General features: G+C 50.1%; 10 protein-coding genes across 10 annotated transcripts; 5 read left to right on the top strand and 5 right to left on the bottom strand.

The window, feature by feature from the left end:
* Positions 1-208: 208 nt before the first annotated feature.
* On the bottom strand, positions 209-1,875 carry SRP54 (RNA-binding signal recognition particle subunit SRP54; the record flags this gene model as incomplete). Its single annotated transcript, XM_041693860.1, has 2 exons — positions 209-1,741; positions 1,798-1,875. 2 exons carry the CDS (start codon positions 1,873-1,875, stop codon positions 209-211), a joined length of 1,611 nt encoding a protein of 536 aa, XP_041559748.1.
* Positions 1,876-2,130: 255 nt separating this feature from the next.
* Positions 2,131-2,982, top strand: APUU_60601A (rRNA-processing protein RRP15; the record flags this gene model as incomplete). Its single annotated transcript, XM_041693859.1, has 1 exon — positions 2,131-2,982. The coding sequence occupies one exon, from the start codon at positions 2,131-2,133 to the stop codon at positions 2,980-2,982; it is 852 nt and encodes a 283-aa protein (XP_041559747.1).
* Positions 2,983-3,201: 219 nt separating this feature from the next.
* YAH1 (ferredoxin family 2Fe-2S iron-sulfur cluster binding protein) lies at positions 3,202-3,937 on the bottom strand (the record flags this gene model as incomplete). Its single annotated transcript, XM_041693858.1, has 3 exons — positions 3,202-3,446; positions 3,503-3,609; positions 3,672-3,937. The coding sequence occupies 3 exons, from the start codon at positions 3,935-3,937 to the stop codon at positions 3,202-3,204; spliced, it is 618 nt and encodes a 205-aa protein (XP_041559746.1).
* Positions 3,938-4,197: 260 nt separating this feature from the next.
* Positions 4,198-5,776, top strand: UGO1 (mitofusin complex protein UGO1; the record flags this gene model as incomplete). The annotated part of the gene is made up of 2 exons (XM_041693856.1): positions 4,198-4,605; positions 4,658-5,776. 2 exons carry the CDS (start codon positions 4,198-4,200, stop codon positions 5,774-5,776), a joined length of 1,527 nt encoding a protein of 508 aa, XP_041559745.1.
* Positions 5,777-6,840: 1,064 nt separating this feature from the next.
* Positions 6,841-8,277, bottom strand: hapX (bZIP transcription factor HapX; the record flags this gene model as incomplete). Its single annotated transcript, XM_041693855.1, has 1 exon — positions 6,841-8,277. One exon carries the CDS (start codon positions 8,275-8,277, stop codon positions 6,841-6,843), a length of 1,437 nt encoding a protein of 478 aa, XP_041559744.1.
* A 1,529-nt stretch (positions 8,278-9,806) lies between these two features.
* APUU_60597A (glycoside hydrolase family 71 protein) lies at positions 9,807-11,736 on the top strand (the record flags this gene model as incomplete). Its single annotated transcript, XM_041693854.1, has 4 exons — positions 9,807-9,900; positions 10,273-10,379; positions 10,433-11,074; positions 11,131-11,736. 4 exons carry the CDS (start codon positions 9,807-9,809, stop codon positions 11,734-11,736), a joined length of 1,449 nt encoding a protein of 482 aa, XP_041559743.1.
* Positions 11,737-12,012: 276 nt separating this feature from the next.
* On the top strand, positions 12,013-13,569 carry APUU_60596A (M18 family aminopeptidase; the record flags this gene model as incomplete). Its single annotated transcript, XM_041693853.1, has 1 exon — positions 12,013-13,569. One exon carries the CDS (start codon positions 12,013-12,015, stop codon positions 13,567-13,569), a length of 1,557 nt encoding a protein of 518 aa, XP_041559742.1.
* A 391-nt stretch (positions 13,570-13,960) lies between these two features.
* APUU_60595S (uncharacterized protein) lies at positions 13,961-15,525 on the bottom strand (the record flags this gene model as incomplete). Its single annotated transcript, XM_041693852.1, has 5 exons — positions 13,961-14,529; positions 14,600-14,667; positions 14,741-15,114; positions 15,166-15,270; positions 15,325-15,525. 5 exons carry the CDS (start codon positions 15,523-15,525, stop codon positions 13,961-13,963), a joined length of 1,317 nt encoding a protein of 438 aa, XP_041559741.1.
* A 2,563-nt stretch (positions 15,526-18,088) lies between these two features.
* On the top strand, positions 18,089-19,413 carry NOB1 (rRNA-binding endoribonuclease; the record flags this gene model as incomplete). The annotated part of the gene is made up of 2 exons (XM_041693851.1): positions 18,089-18,841; positions 18,898-19,413. The coding sequence occupies 2 exons, from the start codon at positions 18,089-18,091 to the stop codon at positions 19,411-19,413; spliced, it is 1,269 nt and encodes a 422-aa protein (XP_041559740.1).
* Positions 19,414-19,761: 348 nt separating this feature from the next.
* On the bottom strand, positions 19,762-20,227 carry NOP10 (H/ACA ribonucleoprotein complex subunit NOP10; the record flags this gene model as incomplete). The annotated part of the gene is made up of 4 exons (XM_041693850.1): positions 19,762-19,784; positions 19,844-19,896; positions 19,981-20,096; positions 20,216-20,227. The coding sequence occupies 4 exons, from the start codon at positions 20,225-20,227 to the stop codon at positions 19,762-19,764; spliced, it is 204 nt and encodes a 67-aa protein (XP_041559739.1).
* Between the last annotated feature and the right edge of the window lie 701 nt (positions 20,228-20,928).

Here is a 20,928-nt window from a genome sequence, read left to right as displayed (position 1 = left end):
CATGTCATTTTGCTGCCTGGGTTGGATAGATAAGATGGGCATATTAACGTGAAATAAAGTGTTGTTTCTGAGAAAGCAAATAGACTAAATGAACTCCAAACTCCATCAATGCGGACAGCTACTCCAGTCATCGTTTAATCAATGTAAGAAAGGGGCAACAATGTATCAGCAGAAGGGGAGGTAAAGGGGAGGTAAAAGGAAGGCGGGCCTACCGGCCTCGTCCCCTTCCACCACCACCCCCGCCTCCGCCTCCTCCCATACCACCCATCAAGCCGCCCATTTGGCTCATCATCGACTGTAAGTCCATCCCACCTAGCCCCGGCATTCCGCCGCCGCCGCCGCCGCCCTGGCCTTGCAACATCTGCATCATCTTCGTCATATCACCCATCCCGGGCATGCCTCCCATACCGCCGCCTCCACCCATCGATGCCATTCGTTTCTGCATAGCAGCCAGCTGCTGCTCTTTATTGCCCCCTTTGAGCATATTTTGTGCGCGTTGCATCTGCTTCTTCTGTCCACCAACACGCTTCGCCATCCCGGCCATCATGCGGTGTTGTGAAAGGAGGTCTTCAACTTCGCGGACTGTTGTACCACTACCACAAGCGATACGAACCATGCGGCTAGGCTGTTCGACGAATATCTTGCCGTCACTATCAAGCTCAACGGCGGACATACTGTCGAAGATATAGACCATGCGGCGGAGCTTCATGGAGCCGTCCTCATCGTCGAGACCTGCAGTAAGATTTGAGAGACCTGGAATCATGCCAGAGAGTTTGGAAAGTGGGCCCATTTTCATAATTGATGTGATGTTCTCACGGAAGTCGCGGAGCGTGTAGATACCCTCAGCGATATGCTTGTAGGTCTCTTTGGCTGCAGCAGAGTCTTTTGTTACAGCTTGGACGTGCTCAACTAGTCCTGCCATATCACCCATCCCAAGAAGTTTCTGGATAAAGGCCTTTGGTTCGAACCGCTCTAAATCCATCATGTGTTCTCCGGTACCGAGGAAAATTATGGGGGTGTGCGTGGCTGCGACGGCAGAGATCGCACCTCCACCTGCAGCATGACCATCGGTTTTGGTAATAATGATTGCACCAAAGTCTGCGGTGGCTTTGAAAGCTGATGATTGTACCTCCGCAGACTGTCCAATAGTACCGTCCAAAACAAGAATCGTCTGATCGGGTGTTACCGCCGTCTGAATTTGAGTCATTTCTGTGAATAGCTGCTCCTCTTGCTTGTGACGACCACTGGTATCAACGATAATAATCTCGAACCGCTCCTTTTTGAACTTGGCCACACCCTCTGCTGCTACAAGAGCTGGGTCGGTCTGTGTCAAGCTTCCGTAGTATGGGATTTTGGCCTTTGTTGCGTTCTGCTTCAGCTGGTCAAAAGCACCGGCACGGAAGGTATCCGCACAAACGAGGGCCGTTTTGAATCCGCGCATCTGATAGTGTCGGGCGAGCTTAGTACAGGTCGTCGTCTTACCCGCACCTTGTAGACCAACGAACATGATAATATTCGACCGGCCCTTCTTAGGTCGGAACGGTTCAGCGTGCGGGTTAACGAGAGTGACAAGCTCATCGAAGACGGCCTTCTGAATCACTCGCTTCTTATTTACGGCTGCGGGGAGGGAGGCGAAATTGACGTTTGCTTTGATAGACTTGCGGAGTGATTGGACAAGACGGACGTTGACGTCGGCGGAGAGCAGGGCAGCGCATATCTCTTTTACCATCTCCTCAAATGCCTTTATCTCATTATTAGCATCGCTCAGGCGTCATGAAGAGTAAGCGGGGTGCGCACCTTTTCGTCCAAATTAGGAGACCGAGTCAAGTCATTGACAGCGGCGTTAATACGCCGCCCCAGATCCTGAAGGACCATTGTGCTGGATTCTTATTATAATAGGTTTCAGTTAACAGAAAGAAAAAAAAAAACCCTCGCAGTGAGTTCTAGCGAAGATAACAAGGTGGATGCACCGGAAGAGGCGAAGGCGAAACCGAAGAGGCCAACGTTAACCCCGCAGCCAATCAGAGCCCGCGGCCGTTTTCCGCCCGCAAAGCAGAAAAAAAGTGAAGGCTTCATCCTTCCTACAATTCACAAAATACATCAACAAATTCGAAACGGCAGAGCTTCATCATGCCGCTTACGACTAGTCAGAAGAAGAGAAAGGTTCTCGATGGCTTTCAGGGTAAAACAAGCCGCCCAAACAAGAAGTTCAGAAAGCAGCGCGATTACCACAGCAGCTCCGATGAGGCCGACGATGAGCCCGCCGACTTTAAAGCAGTCGACCTTGCGGATTCCGACGAGGAAGTCAAGGAAAAGCCCTCGAAGCAAGTTAAGACGAAAGAATCACGAAAACCAGAACCCGAACAGAATCCTCAAAGCGACGACGACGGAGAAGAAGATTCCGCAACCAATGCTTCCTCCGATGCGGACGACGATGAAGACGACGGTGCAGAGTCTGACGATTCTATGCCTGTCGATGCAACAGAGAAAAGAGGCGTCCCCAAACGTCATGATCCATCCGCCTTTTCTACCTCCATCTCGAAAATTCTTGCCACGAAACTACCAACATCTGTTCGCGCAGATCCTGTGCTATCGCGCAGTAAAACCGCCACGCAGACCACCAGTCAAGTAGCGGAGGACAAGTTAGACCACCAGGCGCGGGCGAAGCTGCGAGCCGAGAAGAAAGAAGAGCTAGACCGGGGCCGTGTTCGTGATGTTCGGGGTATTTCGAGTGGCCAAGCCGGTGCGGTGGCCGAGGAGGAGAAGCGGCTGCGCAAGATCGCTCAGCGCGGTGTGGTGAAGCTTTTCAATGCTGTCCGAGCGGCACAAGTCCGTGGTGAGGAGGCCGCTAAGGAAGAGCGAAAGAAGGGTACGGTTGGAATGGGCGAGCGAGAGAAGGCCGTCAACCAGGTTAGCAAGCAAGGGTTCTTGGAATTGATCAATGGAAAGAAAGGCACGCCGCTTAACATTGAAGAAGCGTGACATGTTTGTTTCGTTTTGTTGTTCTAATGGAATCGGTCATATCTACGGCGTTATATGATATCATTGGGAGAAAAGTTATGTACAGTTTATTAGACCGTCTGCTGGTACGCGAAATAATTGAATGGAGATGGGAATATCCTATTTTTCTTACAACTACACTACTTAAACGCCAATGTATAGTTTCGCCAATATTATACATGCCCTCAAAAGATTGTCATTTTATTTCTTTGCTTCAAAATCGCTCGCCTGTAGATTCCGAGTCATTGAGGGCAATCGCACCACTAACCCATCCAGATCCTTGTTCATCAATACCTGACACCCCAATCGCGATGTTTCCGTCAGTCCGAATGCCAGATCAAGCATGTCATTCTCGTCATCCGAAGGTTCCTCCATCTTATCAAACATATCTGGTTCCTCCACTATAACATGGCAGGTCGAACAAGCGCATGAGCCGCCGCAGGCACCTATAGATCGTCCCAATCAGTACGAGCGAAGAATACAAACCAAGGGTATTTCGAACCTTCCATTTCTAGATCATTGGCTTGCGCAATGTCCAATAAATTGTCACCCTCTGCTACCTGGAAGTCGTACTTTTCGCCGTCCTTGTCAATGAAGGTCACATTGATCCTGGCCAATCAGCATCTCCGTAATAGCAAAATAGGTGGGTGTTTTTTTTTCGGGAAACTCACTCCTCCCCCGGCTTTGGGGGTGTGATATGGCCATGCTGCATTCTCGTTGCGGCGGAGAAGCTCCGGGGCGTACCAGCTTGGCTCCAACGCTGTTGTTCCCGGGAAAAGACCGTCTTCCCTGTGGTCATCGGTGTTCGACTTGAGCGGGATACGCGAGGGACTCGTGAGGAATAGCTGAGGAATCGCGCTGACTGGGAGCGACAAGCATGTTCTCCGGCGACCGCATGCCGCAGCACGCTCAAGCCGGCGTCTTTCCAAAGTACCATGGGAGAGAAGATGGGAATGAGAGTTAATTGGCTAATTAGAAAGTAAAAGGCGAAAAGGGAGCAAGACCGTTGTTGTGGTGGGAGTCGCAGAGTCAGAGGCGAACGGCAAAGAAGCAGGGAAATAAAAATCCCGAGCAAAGGCGGGAATCTCGGACTTTCCACGACTTCACGTTTTCGCTCCTCCTCCTCGTTCATTCTCCTCTTTCTACCCCTCACCAACCATCGCCATCCGATAATAATCATAGTATTCAATTCTCAACATGGCCTCTCGCGACGGTCCAAACCCTCTCCGTCCTTACTACGTTCCCCCGTCGATCGGCCTTGAGCAAGATGAGTTCTCGTTCTCCTCGCCTCCCAATGCATCGTCGGCTCAAGTTTTTGGCGGCTCAGCGCGCGACCTGCTTCCTGACCTAGACTATTCGGACTACCTTGATAGCTCACCGTCGGTCTCTGGCTGGGTCCGAGATGCAGTGGACGTCGCGATCAAGCGGTATACGTCCGTTTTGATTTCTCAACCATTCGACGTCGCGAAGACGATATTGCAAGCATATGTGGTGCCCGATGACTCTCCAGCCAGCCAATTTCCCAAGAGCGACCGGCGGGGATCAGGTATGGGTAGTAGAACTGATTCCTATGATGATATGGGCTCTAATGAGGACGAAGAAGATGTGAGCATCCGCTCCGGTTATCAAGAGAGCTTCTCCGCTGACAGTATATTAGGACCTATCCTCCGACGATGAAAGCAGCTATTTCACCTCCACAGCGCCCACTGTCTCGTCACCGTCTACTAGGCGTACACCAAAGCCTCGTCATCGGATCACCGACCGCAGCGGTTATATCGCGTCTTCGCCCTCGTCCAAGCCCGCATCGCGACACGCGCTCGCCCTAAAGAACCCTGCGTCGTTGATGGAGGTACTTTCTCAGCTCTGGACCACCAGTGGCCCTACATCGCCGTGGAAGTCGAGCAATGCAACATTTATCTATTCCTTGCTCCTCCCGACCCTGAATACATTTATTCGCAGTCTCTTGTCCGCCATTGTTGGGTTACCGGAGGATGACATTACCCCGTCCATGGCGAGCGATATCCTCACTTCCACCTCCCCAGCAGCGACCTTGGTCCTCTCCTTTATTTCATCTTCGCTGTCCGCCATGCTCCTGTCTCCCATCGACACGGCACGCACATTTCTCATCCTGACTCCCGTCACCCATGGACCCCGCTCTCTTCTTCGCGCCATTCGTCAGCTGCCAACACCCAACTATACTATCCCCCCACATCTCGTCCCAATCACCATCCTGCATTCAAGCTTGCCAAACTTGATTATCAACAGCACTCCACTATTCCTCAAATCGTACCTCTCTCTCGACCCCGTCCTAAACCCGTCCGCTTGGAACATGTTGAGTTTCATCGGGTCCGGTATAGAACAGGTTGTCCGCTTTCCTCTGGAAACTGTCCTTCGCCGTGCTCAAATTTCTACATTCACTTCTCCCAGTATCCGACAAAACTGCGCAGGTCCTGTTCGTCCCACGGTGGCAGATGCAGCAGCTCAAGCCGCAGAAGTCGAGACAATCGTGCCGACCCCACAAACGTACCGGGGCGTTATCGGTACAATGTGGAGTATCGTCTACGAAGAGGGCGTGCAGCCCACCCCAGAGGCCCAACGCGCGCAGGAACTACTCAACAAACCTTTCCCTCACCGAAAACGCCAGGGTCAAGGCGTTAACGGCCTTTATCGGGGCTGGAGAATCGGCATGTGGGGTGTTGCAGGAACCTTGGGTCTTCGCCTCCTTGCTGCCGGGGGCGCAGACGATGGTCCTATGCCCAGTGGCGGTCGATTCTAGTATCTTCCTACATTTCCGACTGAAGCAGTTCATATACCCCCTCTCTTTCTATGACCCATATTGTTGTTGTTGTTGTTTTTTTTCTCTTCCTTGTAATACCACTAACGCTATGATGGGACATACCTCTTATACCCGAGATTATATACACAGCGGCGCCGAATGAGGGGAGCATGGGCGTTGGTTGTATTATTATTACTCCTTTCTATTTGCTATCTGGCGTCTTGTATCGTTCATATCCATATTCTGTTGGATTTAGCGCCTCCCTGCTCCTCCGATTGCCTACATTGCAATGCAACACAAACCACCTAATATAATATGTTCGCTGCCAATACTTCGTCTTTTAACAGCGTACTCCTTCCACTTTGTGTAATTCACGGGACATGTAGAACAAGTTTCTTCGTCCCAACTATGCTTAGCCGGCAGTATTTTTTTGATTCCATCCCAGGCATGTTTTAATCATGCTTTACACTTTTAACATCAAGTAAACAAGGCGCCAGTAGAGTCCCTTTCTTTCTTGGGTTATATTTTTGTTTGTACCAGATGAGTGAAGTAGGATACTAAAATGTACCTAAAGTAGTACTAGATCATCACCTATACGCCCAAAACCAAAATCACTGGAGATCAAGTACACTCGATTTTGACTACATCTCGAGTGAGGGGGATAAATATAACAAATAACGCCGTCATTTCACCCGTCTAATCATAGCAATTGTAACATCCCAGGGAAACATGTCGATAGGTATGTGTAGCGTAACGACATATCCATTCAAATTCATCCCAGCCCATATATTTCCCAGAAGTCCAATCCATTCCCGATTTTTGGTTTTTGGTTTTTGGTTTCGTCCCTAGACCCGTGTATAGGGACTAGGTCGTTTTGTAGAAGGCCCTTCGCTCCGGTAGAAGTTCAGGCAGCTCGGGTTCGTTCATAATAAAGATTCGTATAATACAAACTCAGACATAAATGAGTCAGGTTTGGGTATCAAAATAGAAAAGAGAAAAGAGCAATAAAAAAAAAAAAAAAAGACGAAAGCGGAATATAGGAAAAGATACGACGGTTTGGGCCTCTATTTGTCGGCAAATCGCCGATCAAAGTAACGCAGCACGCCCATGACGCTTGCGGCCTCGACTTCCATCGCGGCTCGGGAAGCGGCTGTGGTCTGGCTGACGTCTCGGGGGTTGGGAAGGGTATGGAGCTTTGGCAGCCAGGAGGCGAGTTCGTCGCTGGCACGAGAAAAGTTCGGGTGACGAGAAAGGGTTGTGAATGCGTCGGCACAGGAGAGTGTGAGGGGTGTTGATGCGCGGTCGGTATTTGCTGTGTTGCGGCGGGGCGGCGGTGGTGGTGCACGGGTTTGGCAACATCCACCATCGGCACCCTTACCGCCGCAGCATCCAGTCGGGGTACCACTGGCGGAGCGAGAAGCCGCTAGAGTCTTGCAAAAAAGGGTCCTTCGGGGGTCTGACACGCACTGAGCACATGTCCCCGGACCGTTGGCGCAAGGGTTTGCCGCAGTTGCCTGGCTGATGGGAGGCAGGGTGACCTCCGAGCGCACATCACTGTCGGAAGGGGGTGGGGTGAATTGGGAGATATTTTGAATGGGTGCTAGGCGATTGTTCTCAAATGTGCTTCCGCGTCGGCGTTGGTCCTCCTGTGCGGCCATCTCTGCACAAATGCAAGGTGTTCCGTCCGAACAGAATCCACAGGGGTCGACCGGAGGCGACGACACAGGGCTAGCAGTGTTCTCATTGTGGGAAGCAGCAAAGCGAGTTGTGAAGTCAATCTCCATTTCCTCTGGCTCAGACTTGATCTTCGGCTCAGGCTCGCGCAGCGCGTTGTTCATCTGGACGCCGGGCATAGAAAATGCCTCCTCAATACACTGACAATGCGTGGTAGAGCATCGGGTACAGCCCAATGGGACTTCTTCATCCGTTTCATCGTGGTCGTGGGTCGACGGATTCTTTTCACTTTCAACGCGGGCTCTCTTTGATGGCCGAGGTGGCAAAGGCACTGCATCGGTACTCGAGGTGTTCTTATCGGGCAAAGACTCACGGAATTCCTTCACGAGAGATTCCCTTGCAGCTCTCTCGACAGAAACCTCTTTCTCCAGGGTATGACACCGGTCGCGCCACCATGACATCTCGGTTCGACATTGTTCGACCTCTCGCGAGAGATTCGAGATTTGTTCCTTGAACGTGTTGACGTGAATTTCATGGTCGTCCTCGATGAGCTTGATTTGGTCTTCGAGTTCGTTCACACGGGCTGCTCGGCGTTCTCGAAAGGCTCTCTGAGCAGCACGATTCTGTGCTTTTCGCTTCGTAGGGGGCGTATCTGTGGCCGGCTTGCGACCTGGTTTAGGACGGGGTGGAATTACCCATTCCTTGGAGGTGACGGATCCGGGTGTACCGGGGCCGGGTGACGGCGAAACAGTGGGCTTGGCAACCAACGCGGGGGCCAAAGGGGCAGCCGAAGCTGGAGTGATGGAAAGCGCTGGCTGAGCAGCCATGGTGAGAATACAACCTCTATTTAGTTAAGAAATTCTGCAGCGCGGTTAGCTGCGTGTAAATAATTGGTGGACGAGGGGGGGAAACGAACGGCAGGCGGCTGTGACGCTGGTATTACCGCTTCGGCCGGAGGAGCGGATGTGCGTCCTTCCAGCAGAAGCGAGCGGTCGGGGGCGAAGGGAGGTGTGTTGGAAGGAGAATTTGCTCTAGTACAGAATTCCTCCAGCATCGGAAAGGAAGACGCTGAATTGGGGAGGAATGAGGGGGGAGGGGACGACAGAGGTAGCAGGTTTGAGGGAGCTCGGGAAGGGAGGGAAGATGGTTTTATTATAGGCGAAGTTTCCTGGGTTCGGGAGGGGAGAAAAGCCCGTCGGATCAGATTAGATTATCGTGCGCTCCATCCGACCTCGGAGCGAGAGGTTGACTCGCCCGGTGGAACCATGAGGCCTTTCTACGGACAACTGATTGGTCATCATAGGGCTCAGTCATCTGGGTGCATCCAATGTGAACGCGCATCTTCTTTTCCCAGCCGTTTTGCTGGAGAGCAACCTCAACTCCATATTTTAGGGTTGAACGTGTCATCATGATGGACACGGGAGTCAAGACATCTACGTATCGTTTTGTAATCAAATGTTCCAATTATGGCGATGCAGAAACTTAATCACATGCATGAATTGCCGGCGTAGCTGTCTGTATCTTAAGTCTCGAGTGCTGCTGGTCGGAACCGAACTTCCCCCATCGTCTGATCTTATCTGATCCCGCCTTTCCCCTTCCGGAATCCCGGCCTGCTGCTGTCCTCCACACCCCCAACTCTCTGATCAATAATACCGAGTTGACTGGATACTCCCTGGAGTGGAGGGTTGAAATTTCTTCTTTTCTTTAGTAAGAGCTCAGTAATTGGGTTCCTGTGTCGCGGCTGGCACGGCTTGAGCTCAAAAGGCTGCGCTTCGTGCGCCAGCTTTGACCACCGATAAACGGAACTATCGGCCACACCTCCAGAACCCAGCTGGTCTTCTCCCGCCACCTGGAGGGGTTGATGGAGTTAACTTATGCGTCTTATTCTAGCCCTACCCAAGTTGAACCTAGCTCGGTCCAGCTGGCTACATCCTTTTGGGGTAAACGGTGCTGGCTAAATTCCGAGCCCTGGATACATTACGTCAACGCACACTTGGCAATGAATATATAGAATCGTGTGCAGCGGTGACCTGATGCGCAGCAGCGGCTACATTTTGACAAGCCAGTGGCATTTATGACTAAATTATTGATGCAGTACATATATTTATTGGTTTTTATATGCATTGTATGCGTAATATGGAAAAGAGAGAATACGAGTTCCAACTCGAAACAGTTGCAAAGATTTGACGTGTCTCAAAGGATTTCTCTCCTTGCTCACCCTTCACCGTCACTCAAAAGACTGGAATAACCATGATTTATAGTCCATAAATGTCCCAATTGAAAGCGCCCAATCGTTGTTATCCCATTCATTCTTCCAACAGACCTAAAGTCCATATACCTCCGTTGCGTGGCCAAAATGAAACACCTGGATCGTTTTCTACGTCATGTTCAAGGCAAAGAGAAACCCAACCATCCGACCCCGAGTGAGTCGAGTCCTGATAATAACCAGGGTGAGTTAGCTCATTTCCTTCGTAATTTTTGGCCTGGTCATTCCATCAAGCAATATTTCCACTCAGTTATGTGATGTTCCACTTTTGTCGACTCAATCTCACCTCCGCCCATTCCTCCGTTTGGGCTGGAATGCTTCGTGATGTCCGAGACAATGCAAAGACCGAGCTAGCTTTCACCAGATTTTCTCGCTCATCTAGATTTCCAAAATGGCGCTGTTTATCTATCAATGTCAATTGGACTTGTTTCTGTGATGTAGAGCCCACGCATTGGGATGCGATATTGGGCTCGCTCCGATGTCCACCTTTCCTTCACCGCATAGAAACTGTATTCTGGAAAATGCTCATTATTATCTTTTTTACCAATATTTCTAGTTGGATCTGAGGCGTATTCCCAACCGCCGCCCAATACCTTTGCTCAAAATGCGCCACAAGCTCCAATTGCTCCGTCGGAGCCACTGAGCGTTTTCGCTCATTTCCTGGTAAGGCAACTTAAACGCAAGAATTCGAAGCCCAATCACTGATAATGATTCAGGTTGGGACTGCCGGAGCTATGTCACCTGCCGAGTGGGAACGCGATATCATCGAGGCGCAGAAAGCTCATATTGACGGATTCGCCCTAAACATTGCTCCCCAAGATGACTATACCGATAGAGTCCTACAAACAGCATATGATGCTGCCGAGAGAATAGGTGACTTCTCGCTTTTCCTCTCGTTTGACTATCTATCTGGAGGCCCATGGCCGCAAGACCGAGTCATCACCATAATCAATACGTATAAGAGCAGACGAGCCCAATTTCTCTACAAAGGGAAGCCATTGGTGTCCACATTTGAAGGCGTGGGGAATTCGGGTGACTGGCCAAATATAAAGAATGCGACTGGCTGCACGTTTATTCCTTCCTGGACCAGCCTTGCGCCATCGGGTTTACGCACTGTCCACAATGTGATTGACGGCGCGTTCAGCTGGGATGCCTGGCCGGTTGGGGCAGAAGACAAGGACTCATCTAGCGACAAGGCGTGGATCGATGCACTTGCCGGAAAACCGTACATGATGGCCGTTTCTCCATGGTTCTACACGAACCTTCCACAATGGAATAAGAACTGGCTTTGGCGTGGCGATAACCTATGGCATTATCGCTGGCGCCATGTTATGGATTTACAGCCGGCGCTGGTTCAGGTATGTTTGACGATTCCCATGGATCGGGGTAAGTTTTGACAGAACTGTTCGAGCAGATCCTCAGCTGGAACGACTACGGAGAGACGCACTACATCGGGCCAATTTACGAGCCGGGGGTCCCAGATGGAGCTATGCGCTTTGTGAAAGGCTGTCCCCATGATGCGTGGCGTGAATTACTACCACACTATATCGATGCCTATCGCCGGCAGAACGCGATGGTTCGAGAGGGAGTGTCAAACCCAGGCGCAGTGACCTCGTATGCCCCTAAACAGCCTCTTCCGTATAATGACAAGATTGTGTATTGGTATCGACTCAATCCGAGCACCTCTGGAAATGCCGGCGGAACAACAGGAAACAACCCGAATATGGGCCAGCCGGAGTTGAAACCGGGTGAGGTGTCGCAGGATAAAGTATTTGTCAGTGTGCTGGTGACTGAGCCAAGCGATGTGCATATTCGCATTGGCGATGCAGCACCTACAATCTTATCTGCAGAAGAATGCGGAGTAAACCACGTCTCTGTGCCTTTCAATGGGCAGTCAGGGCCAGTGCACTTTGCAATTGTGCGCAATGGCAGGGAAATCGAGTCGACCAGGGGCCCTGCTATAACGGAAAATTGCGCGGACGGCTTGGTGAACTGGAATGCATTTGTTGGATCAAGTTAGCTTTTTAAAAGATGAAAATTCGCACGAGTTTATGTTGTGTTCGCAATTTGGTGGGCGGTTGTCGCCAGCATCAGCCAGCCACTTTGTTTAGTGTTTGCCTGGGTATCGGAGCCTTGCGTAGGTAGTGATAAGCGCCGGCTCCAGTTCTCCGCATGACCGCCGCTCTTCCTTCGTCTCATCTCCAACTCTCTCCCTCACTTCGTCCTGCTTTCTTGCTCCTCTCCAGCTCTACATTCTTTTAGAGCCTTGTACTTCAACTCTCTTTACTATCACACAATGACCAAGAAGAGTGTCTTTAACCACCAGCCCAGCTTGGCTTACCGCCAGTATGGGCAGCTGCCTGAAACCCTCCACTTCAACTACCAGCCCCCGACCACTGTCCCTCCTGCGCATCCCAGCGTAAACCCAGCGTCAATCAACCCCGAGGACTACTCACAGTCGTACTGCGATTTTATGACCGAGAACCCCACCATTTTCCACGCTGTCGACAGTTTCGCAAAGCAACTCGAAGGCAAGGGATACCGATTCCTTTCCGAGCGGGAACTATGGACGCCGAAGCTCGAACGTGGAGGAAAATACTATACAACACGGAATGGGAGCTCGCTCATCGCGTTCTCTGTTGGGTCTGAGTACAAGAGCGGTAACGGTCTCGCTATAGTCGCCGGCCATATCGATGCTCTCACGGCCAAGCTCAAGCCCGTCTCCAAGCTTCCCACCAAGGCTGGCTACACCCAACTGGGCGTTGCTCCTTATGCCGGCGGTTTAGGCAAGACATGGTGGGACCGTGATTTGTCCATTGGTGGAAAGGTTCTCGTCCGCAATTCCAGCACGGGCAAGATCGAATCCAAGCTTGTTAAGCTTGACTGGCCGATTGCACGCATTCCATCGCTCGCGGAACACTTTGGTGCCCCTGCGCAGGGACCTTTCAATAAGGAGACACAGATGGTGCCTATCATCGGAGTTGACAACTCTGATCTGTACGAATCCACTGGCAAGCCCGCCACCGCTGCGGCCGATGAGGGAATTGAGCCCGGCACGTTCGCCGCCTCGCAATCTCCCAAACTCGTCAAGGTGATCTCTAAAGAGCTTGGCATTACAGACCACAGCAGCATTCTCAGCTGGGAACTCGAGCTGTACGACAGCCAGCCTGCACGTCTCGGCGGTCTCGAAAAAGACCTCATCTTTGCTGGCCGTATCGACGACAAGCTTTGCTGCTATGCCGCACAGGAAGCCCTCATTGCGTCCTCGGATGACACCTCCCCCGCGTCAATCAAGATGGTCGGATTTTTTGATGATGAAGAAATTGGCAGTTTACTCCGCCAGGGAGCCCGCTCCAACCTCATTTCAAGCGTCATCGAACGCATCACCCAATCTTTTGCAAGCTCATATGGCCCTGACCTACTTGCGCAAACCGTTGCAAACAGTTTTCTTATCTCCTCAGATGTCACCCACGCCGTTAACCCCAACTTCTTGAACGTTTATCTCGAGAACCACTCGCCCCGCCTCAACGTTGGTGTCTCTGTGTCTGCTGATTCGAATGGCCACATGACTACTGACAGCGTTAGCTACGGGTTCGTCAAGCGCGTCGCTGAGCGAACTGGCTCCGAATTACAGGTCTTCCAGATCCGGAATGACTCGCGGAGTGGTGGAACGATTGGTCCAATGACCAGTGCACAGATCGGTATTCGAGCAATTGATGTCGGGATTCCGCAATTGAGTATGCATAGTATTCGTGCAACGACGGGTAGTCTCGATCCTGGGCTGGGCGTTAAGCTGTTCAAGGGATTCTTCGATCATTTTGAGGAGGTGGATAAGGAGTTTGCTGATTTTTAAACGTCAGCCTCTCCACCCTGCCGTGGTTGGTTCATGTGACTAGATAGTCTAGTGTTGAGGTCTTTCTGTTTGGTGATAGATGATGTTTATGAGTACGTTGGTTAGGGGTTTTGCGTATCTGCACTAGATCCTAGACAGCTGGTAGCTAATAGAAATCCGTATGCGAAGAAACATTAAATATAGTATTACTCTGTAGAGATGTACAGCTATAAACATGAAAGAAATAATAGCGGTAAAAAGAATGACACTGGATCCCCATCCGTCTTCACCATCCACATCAGCTGGGAGATTTAACAACTAGTAATCCCACCTAGACAATTGAAGCGCATCCCAATAGCAAGTATTGAAGAGTAACCCGTACACAACTGGGAAGACGAACACTTTTATCTCTTTACCTCCCCTCGCCATCACTCTTCCTGCCTGCCAAAGGTACAGACGAAGACGACGAGGAACCAACCCTCACATGGGACCTAACAATTACACCCTCGCGCCCATCCTTCCCTTCTTCCTCCCCCCCTCTTACCTCCCGAGCACCGCGTGCAACATCCCCAGCATTAGTTCCCTTCACGATACCGACATCCTCAATCCCATCCGCATCATGGTCACTTCCCACATAAACACGCGCCTGCGTCCTTCCATACCCAACCCCGTACTTCATCGCAAAAAGCCTATCCGCATCACCCTCACAAGACCCATACTCCAGGTCGTCGACATGCGTCGTGATAGTCGTGGACACGCCCATGCCACCCATCCCCGCAACGCCCCAGAATGTCTGCGGGTGGATCTCGTGGATGTGGCCGCGGGAGCAGCTCTTGGTTCTGGGGTGGCGGCTTGCTGTTAGGGAGGAGAGGAGTTGCGGGATTATTCGTGAGACGAGCGGGCGCAGGGTTGGCAGGCAGGCGCAGATTATGCCAACGTTGCATTCTATTGCGGACCAGGAGGCGGCGCCGACGTTGTCATCTGTTTGATTTCCCTCTCTGTGTTAGTTTGGAATCGGGGTATAGAGGGATAGAGAACTGGGGGAACGTACAGGTTGGGTCTGATGAGTCTGAAATCTTCTTTAGGGCGACTAGGCGGCAGACGCTGGTTACGCAAACGCTGGATTTTGGCATAATTAGCTTGCTCTTTATTCTGCTTTTCTAATGATGTTTCATAGGGCAAGGGAGCATACAATCCACCTAGCGCAAAAATCGAAATGAGGGCTACTTTCTGTTTCTTCGGCAGTTCAAGCGCAGCCAATGCTGGGATTGGGATAACCAGGATAGCAAGATCAGTCGCAATATGCATGGATGCGTTCGAGAACCACAGGCCCTTCGAGCTGAGACAGGTTCCTGCAACTGTAGGGTCCCAGAACCGTGTCACGGGTACGCAGTTCAGGAACGCACTCAGGACAGCCCATGTGCCGTACGTCGCAAGCAAAGCAATCATGATCCAGCAGATATGGCGCATGCGTTTGGATGGGAAGACGCGGAAGTACTGCATGAGGATGGATGCTTTTGCACACAGTAACGCGGCGTTGTAGAAGGGAATTGTAATCCAGAAAGCCTACACTTTGTATTAGACCGCACTGTGATAGAAGCAAAATAGGCAGATTACCTTCATTTGCTTCAGCAGAATTGATTCGGGAATGTCGACTCGGTGCATGCCCATTCCATTGAGCGCTTCAACTATGAAAAATGACATGAAAATGAAGGAAAACACCTGTATCCATTCATTAGCATGCTATACACGATATCCCTCCCGGTTGTTGTATACCAAAGCAATAACAATCATCCAGTCATTGGCTTCCACCCGTTTAATTAGCTTGGCCCGAGTATATACCCGAGCAAGAACAAAGAAGACTGCGAGGATGGTGAAGATGATACTAATCACCAAGCCCTGGGTTCCACGAGCAGATAGGTAGACTTCTTTTTGCCCCCCGCGAGGAAGAAGCAAGTGGAAATGGGATTCCATCATTGTTGTATCTAAAGCCTAGTTGGCAAGCAGCTTCAGTTACAAAGTTCGAGACAGGATTGACGTTGCGATGGTCTTTTGAGTCGTCAGAAAAAGAAAGGAATGCAACTAATGGACACCACGGTGTCCAGGTTGATCCTTGACTTAAAGATTAACGCAGCCTCAAGATTCCCAGGAACAGGCGCATTATAAGTATAGTTTTCGGCTGTTATAGATATCTATGCGCAATCCATCCCGCGATCCGGTCAGTACGGGGCTTGACTGTGCGACTCATATTCCATGTTTCCCCGTTTTAACCGGACGATGCCTGGATAGATGGGGAGATCTGAACAGGCGTTGTACGCAAGGGATGTATAATAAGCATATGACACGGAAAGGGCCACAGGGAGCATGGAAGCGATTGGTTTAAGCGTGGAGAGTCCATGACAGCCCAGCCCAAATTGTGGTTTGATGGGGCTCAACCATGTGAACTTCTGCCACTGTCAGAGACACGGGGCTCTTGTATTAAACCAAGAGATGAACCCAGCGTGACCCTAGCAATATGATTCACCTTTAAACAGACATTCTGGCCAGTGAGGGATGGGTAATGTGGATATTGGGATCAGGATCAGCGACGTATCGAAACTTTCTTATGCACAGACGGGGATCGAGATGTGCATCCTCGCGTGGTTGAAGGTCCCATGCACGGTGCATGGATCCAGTATACTGTATGAGCCCCTCTTCTGCACGGATGTATGTCTTGAAGAGCTAATTTCTTAGGGGTATCATGGGCCTTGTGTTCTTGGAGTGCTGGTAATGGGACTGGTTTGCAGTAGAGTTTTGAGCTATAGTCGCTTTGAAAGCCATGATGCTGCACATGGTCGCCGAGGGATACCCACAAACAAATTATGAGCAAGGGATACAACTGGGGGACGGCTTTCTTCTTCTTTTGACTTTAAGCTTCACCAGGCGAAGGGAACACTAGGGGTTGTTAAACAATCGGACATATCACATTTGCTCATCGTCCAGGATTCGTTCAACCTTACCAAACTGGCAAACACAGTTTTTGGAGAGTTGAGACAGAAGAGACAACGGCCAAGCAGGAGCACAGGTGCCAATAATGGAGCTTGTGGATCATGTTTCTATTCTGGGTGCTCGGTTCGAGAGAACTATTTCTGCAATAATTGCCGAACGGTTACAATGAACCGTGAACGGCGATAGATAGTAGATGTATCATATTGAAGGGCTCTTCTTCATAATGAAGCTATTTTCCTGTTGGAGCTACTTAAATCTTGCAGACTTGCAAAGTTCAGATAGAATCCGACCAATTATTGGTATCATACTTGCGTGCGGCCGATTATCGACTATTGGGAATTCTCCGAGCTGCATGCATGACGTCCGTTTCCCCTCGTATCCTTCAGTTCTGACGAATTTGACACCGGCCTGGAGCCGAAAGGAAAATCGGGAGAAGATATATAGGTTGATCGTTGCTTATAGTCAGTGATGAATTGAACAGCAAAGACCCAATAACTTAATAGATAGCAGCCTTCTCGGGCATCCTGGGCCCCACCATCAGCAAATGATAAACCCAATCACATCTCAAATCCGTGTCTAGTTGTGGTTAGCACTAAAGTTGTAAATTTAGACAGGCACGGTTGAAGTTTTGCTGTATCTGCATCATATGAGACAAGTAGGTCGAAGCAAGATATCCTTGGATGGCGGCCAGAAGAAGAAGAGGCGTAAGGTTCTTGGGCAGACGGGCGAACTAGCCCGGTGATTTGACAGACCAAAAAAACAAAAAGCGGAGGACGGCAGACTGTGTTCTGCAGAATATAGAAAATGTTCATGACCCGATCGAGAGGGTCCGGAGGTCTAAGTAGATCTAGATGCCGAGGATACGCCCCATGTCACAACCGCAAGGCAAAGGTGAGAATGCTGGCAGCCTGGCACTCTCTAAATTATCCACTGCTCCACGAATCTGCAGGTGTAAAACGCCTTCAAAAGAGGTATCATATAGCCGGTATATGTTTCTCTGGGAAAAAAGGTGATCAGTACCTCAAAACGAGCGGAGTCGTGTTGAGTTCTGAGTTCGAGTCACAATTAGCGAACAATGTCGGGTTCCAGTATCTGAGCGTTCCATACCTGGGGAAATCATTTGGTGCACCGAATTGCCGATGACAGCTTAATGGGTGTGAGTGTTAATGGGTGATATACTATTCCCGTTCGAACAACAGGGTTGTGCTTCACCCACATTGAAGGGTAGTACAATATGCATTTGCAGTTATGATGAAGCCTGGGGGGTACGGGTGTCCGAAGGGAAGCAGTTAGTCGAAATACAGAAACTAGGATGTTGAAATACACATGTTCAAGATGAATCTATGGGAAAACAATGGAGGGATCGAACCAGGGTTGGAAAGTATGAGGAACCGATAAGATAAGGATAACGCACGGACCAACAAAAAATCCAGCAGATTTCAAACCCACCACCACTGCAAATCTTAACGACCCCGCAACACCACGACTGTCACCATTTTCTGACCCTGCTCGAGACTCTTGGAAAACCTCACACCATTTTCGATCTGCCAATATGGTGGAACCTGCGACCACGAAACCCGTCCACACGATTGTCCTCGACGCCGGCCCCATTCTCAAGAATAACCCCCCACTTTCTACCCTACTGGCACAATGCGAGGAACTCGTTATCACGCCCTCGGTGGTTGCTGAAATTAGAGATCCCGATGCCCGTCAACGAGTTGAAACTTTATACTTTCCGTTCTTGAAACAACGCAGTCCGTCTCCGAAAAGCGTCGCTTTACTGGCCGAGTTTGCGAGGAAGACTGGCGACAGGGCAGTGCTGAGCAGAACCGATATTGAGGTCTTGGCTCTCGCATATGAAGTTGAGTGTGAGAGGAATGGCGGAGACTGGCGGCTACGTAGCGTCCCCGGTCAGAAACAAGTGAATGGCAAGCCTCCTGTGAAGGTGGCCGAAAAGGAACCGGAGCAGGCCCAGGAGGCCGCGAAGACGGAAGAGATCACGGAACAACCAGCCATCGAGCAGGTCACTGAAGATCTTAAAACTACGTCACTCGAAAACAAGGAACAGGAATCTACTGTTGAGACTTCGGAGACGGAAGCCGCCGTGACAGAAAAGAGCGAGCAAGAAGATCCCGAGGCCAAAAACCAAACTGGAAACGAGGAAGACGGAGACGTTTCTGACGGCGGCGAGTGGATTACGCCATCAAACTTGAAAAAGCGACAGGCCCGCGATGAAGCCGGCTCAACAACCACTGCCCCAGAGCCCAAAGTGATGCAAGTTGCAACAATGACTACTGATTTTGCGGTTGGTTTAACCTTCATACCGGGCCAAATATTGAGCCGTTGACTAACGCTAACTAGTGTCAAAACGTTTTGCTGCAAATGAATCTAAACCTTCTGTCTACAACCACGCTGCAGAGGATCAAACATCTGAAGTCTTTTGTCAAACGCTGCCACGCATGTTTCTCAACTACCAAGGACATGAACAAACAGTTCTGTCCGCGCTGTGGTGGAGACACTCTCACTCGTGTATCATGCACCACCGGCGCCAATGGACAGTTCAAGATGCACCTGAAAAAGAATATGCAGTGGAATAATAGAGGAAACGTTTTTAGCGTTCCTAAGCCTGTCCATGGCAGCTCCAACGGAAAGTGGAACGGTGGCGGCGGCAAAGGCGGCTGGGGTACAGAGCTGATCCTTGCTGAAGACCAAAAGGAATATACCAGAGCTACGGCGGAGCAGAACCGCAAGCTTCGGAGAGAACGAGACTTGATGGATGATGACTACCTTCCCGGTATTCTCACTGGAGAAAGGAACAAGCAGACCGGCCGTATCAGGGTCGGAGCCGGAAGACACGTGAATTCCAGAAAGCGATGAATGTCTAATGTTTTTTCCCCCTGAATGCATTATGTGGCTCGGAGTTTATGGTGCACAAAAGTCAAGATGGTTTTGGGCAAAGTCAAAGGATTTATGATCATGGTTGAATGTTAGTGGTTCATAGAGTATATCGTTAGATGCAACATATTGAATAAATTCCAAGAAATGCATTGGTCATTAGTAGTGGTACTGTATCTCATGCCTACTATGGAACCGGTCTGGAATGAAATAGTTGGTATTGTGAAATCCGAAATTTCGTATATCTTAATCCATGTTTAACACCATTCGCCAGCAAATGAATCGGAACCACCTTTTGGTATTACTCCAGCAAATCCAACCTTTTGAGCTCTATAGTTGCGCAGCCTCCTTGTCTGCATTAAGAACAGTTAGATTGTGCTTTCACCGTCTGGGCGGGAATCGATTAACATACCGGCCTGCTGGGTGAGCAGAAGACTATATCTCTTCTTGAGCGTGACACGGTGTCTAAATGCAGGAGTAACTTGATTAATACCGTCTTAGAAGCGACGGCAGAGACATGTCTCCACGGAGGCGTATGTGGAAGCTTACCGAGAGTACTTGTCATCGGGAGAGAAACGAGCGGGATGAGCGCTCTTTGTGACTTCACCGGAGGGAGCGACCTTCTTCAGCGTGTAGACACGCTTTCCATCCTGGTCCAGAGTGTACTAATCGGAGTCGCTTAGTCTTTGCACCAAAAATTTCCTCGGAGTTGTTCAGGGTATAACAATCGAATAACTCGAAACCGAGCGACTTGGATTGAGAGAGAAGCGAGATTTGGACATACCATAAGATGCATTCTAGGCATTTTTGTCAGCGACATAGAACATAAACAGTGTATTTCATATGGGGCATGGGAAAACTCACTTGACGGATATACTTGCAAGTAGCGGAGAGAATGAGGCTGCGAGATCTGTAGCTTTGCTAGACAACTCTGGATGCGATGCAGGAAATTTTTTGGATGGAATGATGCACGGACCATGCGACCTCGGCTGAGTCATCTCCGTGCCCTTTTTAACCGCGCTGCGATTCCGAAATTTTTGCTCCCGCAACCCACGAATAAGCGAAACCGATGTTTGTGACAGAAGAGAAGGGATGAGTTCGACGAAGCTCATACAAGCAAGACTTCAGCATGACACTTGATGCAGTGCATGTTACTCATCGCTAGCCTACTCTAGTCATTATAACTACCCACGCTACCTCCCAGTGCTGGTTATCCCACCCGGCTTGATGTCCCAGAAACACAGTTTTTCTGGTAAGCCTCAAAATTCAGAACTGTCTTGGACTCAGAAGAAGTATTAGCGTTTGTTCCGGTGATGACTCCTTAAAGCTAAGGCAATGGCAACCTTGATTTCTAGCTGTTGTCAATGACTGCTTTTATTAGACTACAACGGTATCTGAGGAACATCAATCGCAATACTTTTTTTTTTTTTTTTGAGTCTAGGGACTGTTGACTGTAACGAAGAGACACGTTGCTGATTCTTCAACCCGTAGTAGATA

Source organism: Aspergillus puulaauensis, chromosome 6, assembly GCF_016861865.1.
Source record: "Aspergillus puulaauensis MK2 DNA, chromosome 6, nearly complete sequence".
In the NCBI taxonomy this organism is placed as follows: Eukaryota; Fungi; Ascomycota; class Eurotiomycetes; order Eurotiales; family Aspergillaceae; genus Aspergillus; species Aspergillus puulaauensis.
This window is presented reverse-complemented; position numbering and strand designations above follow the sequence as displayed.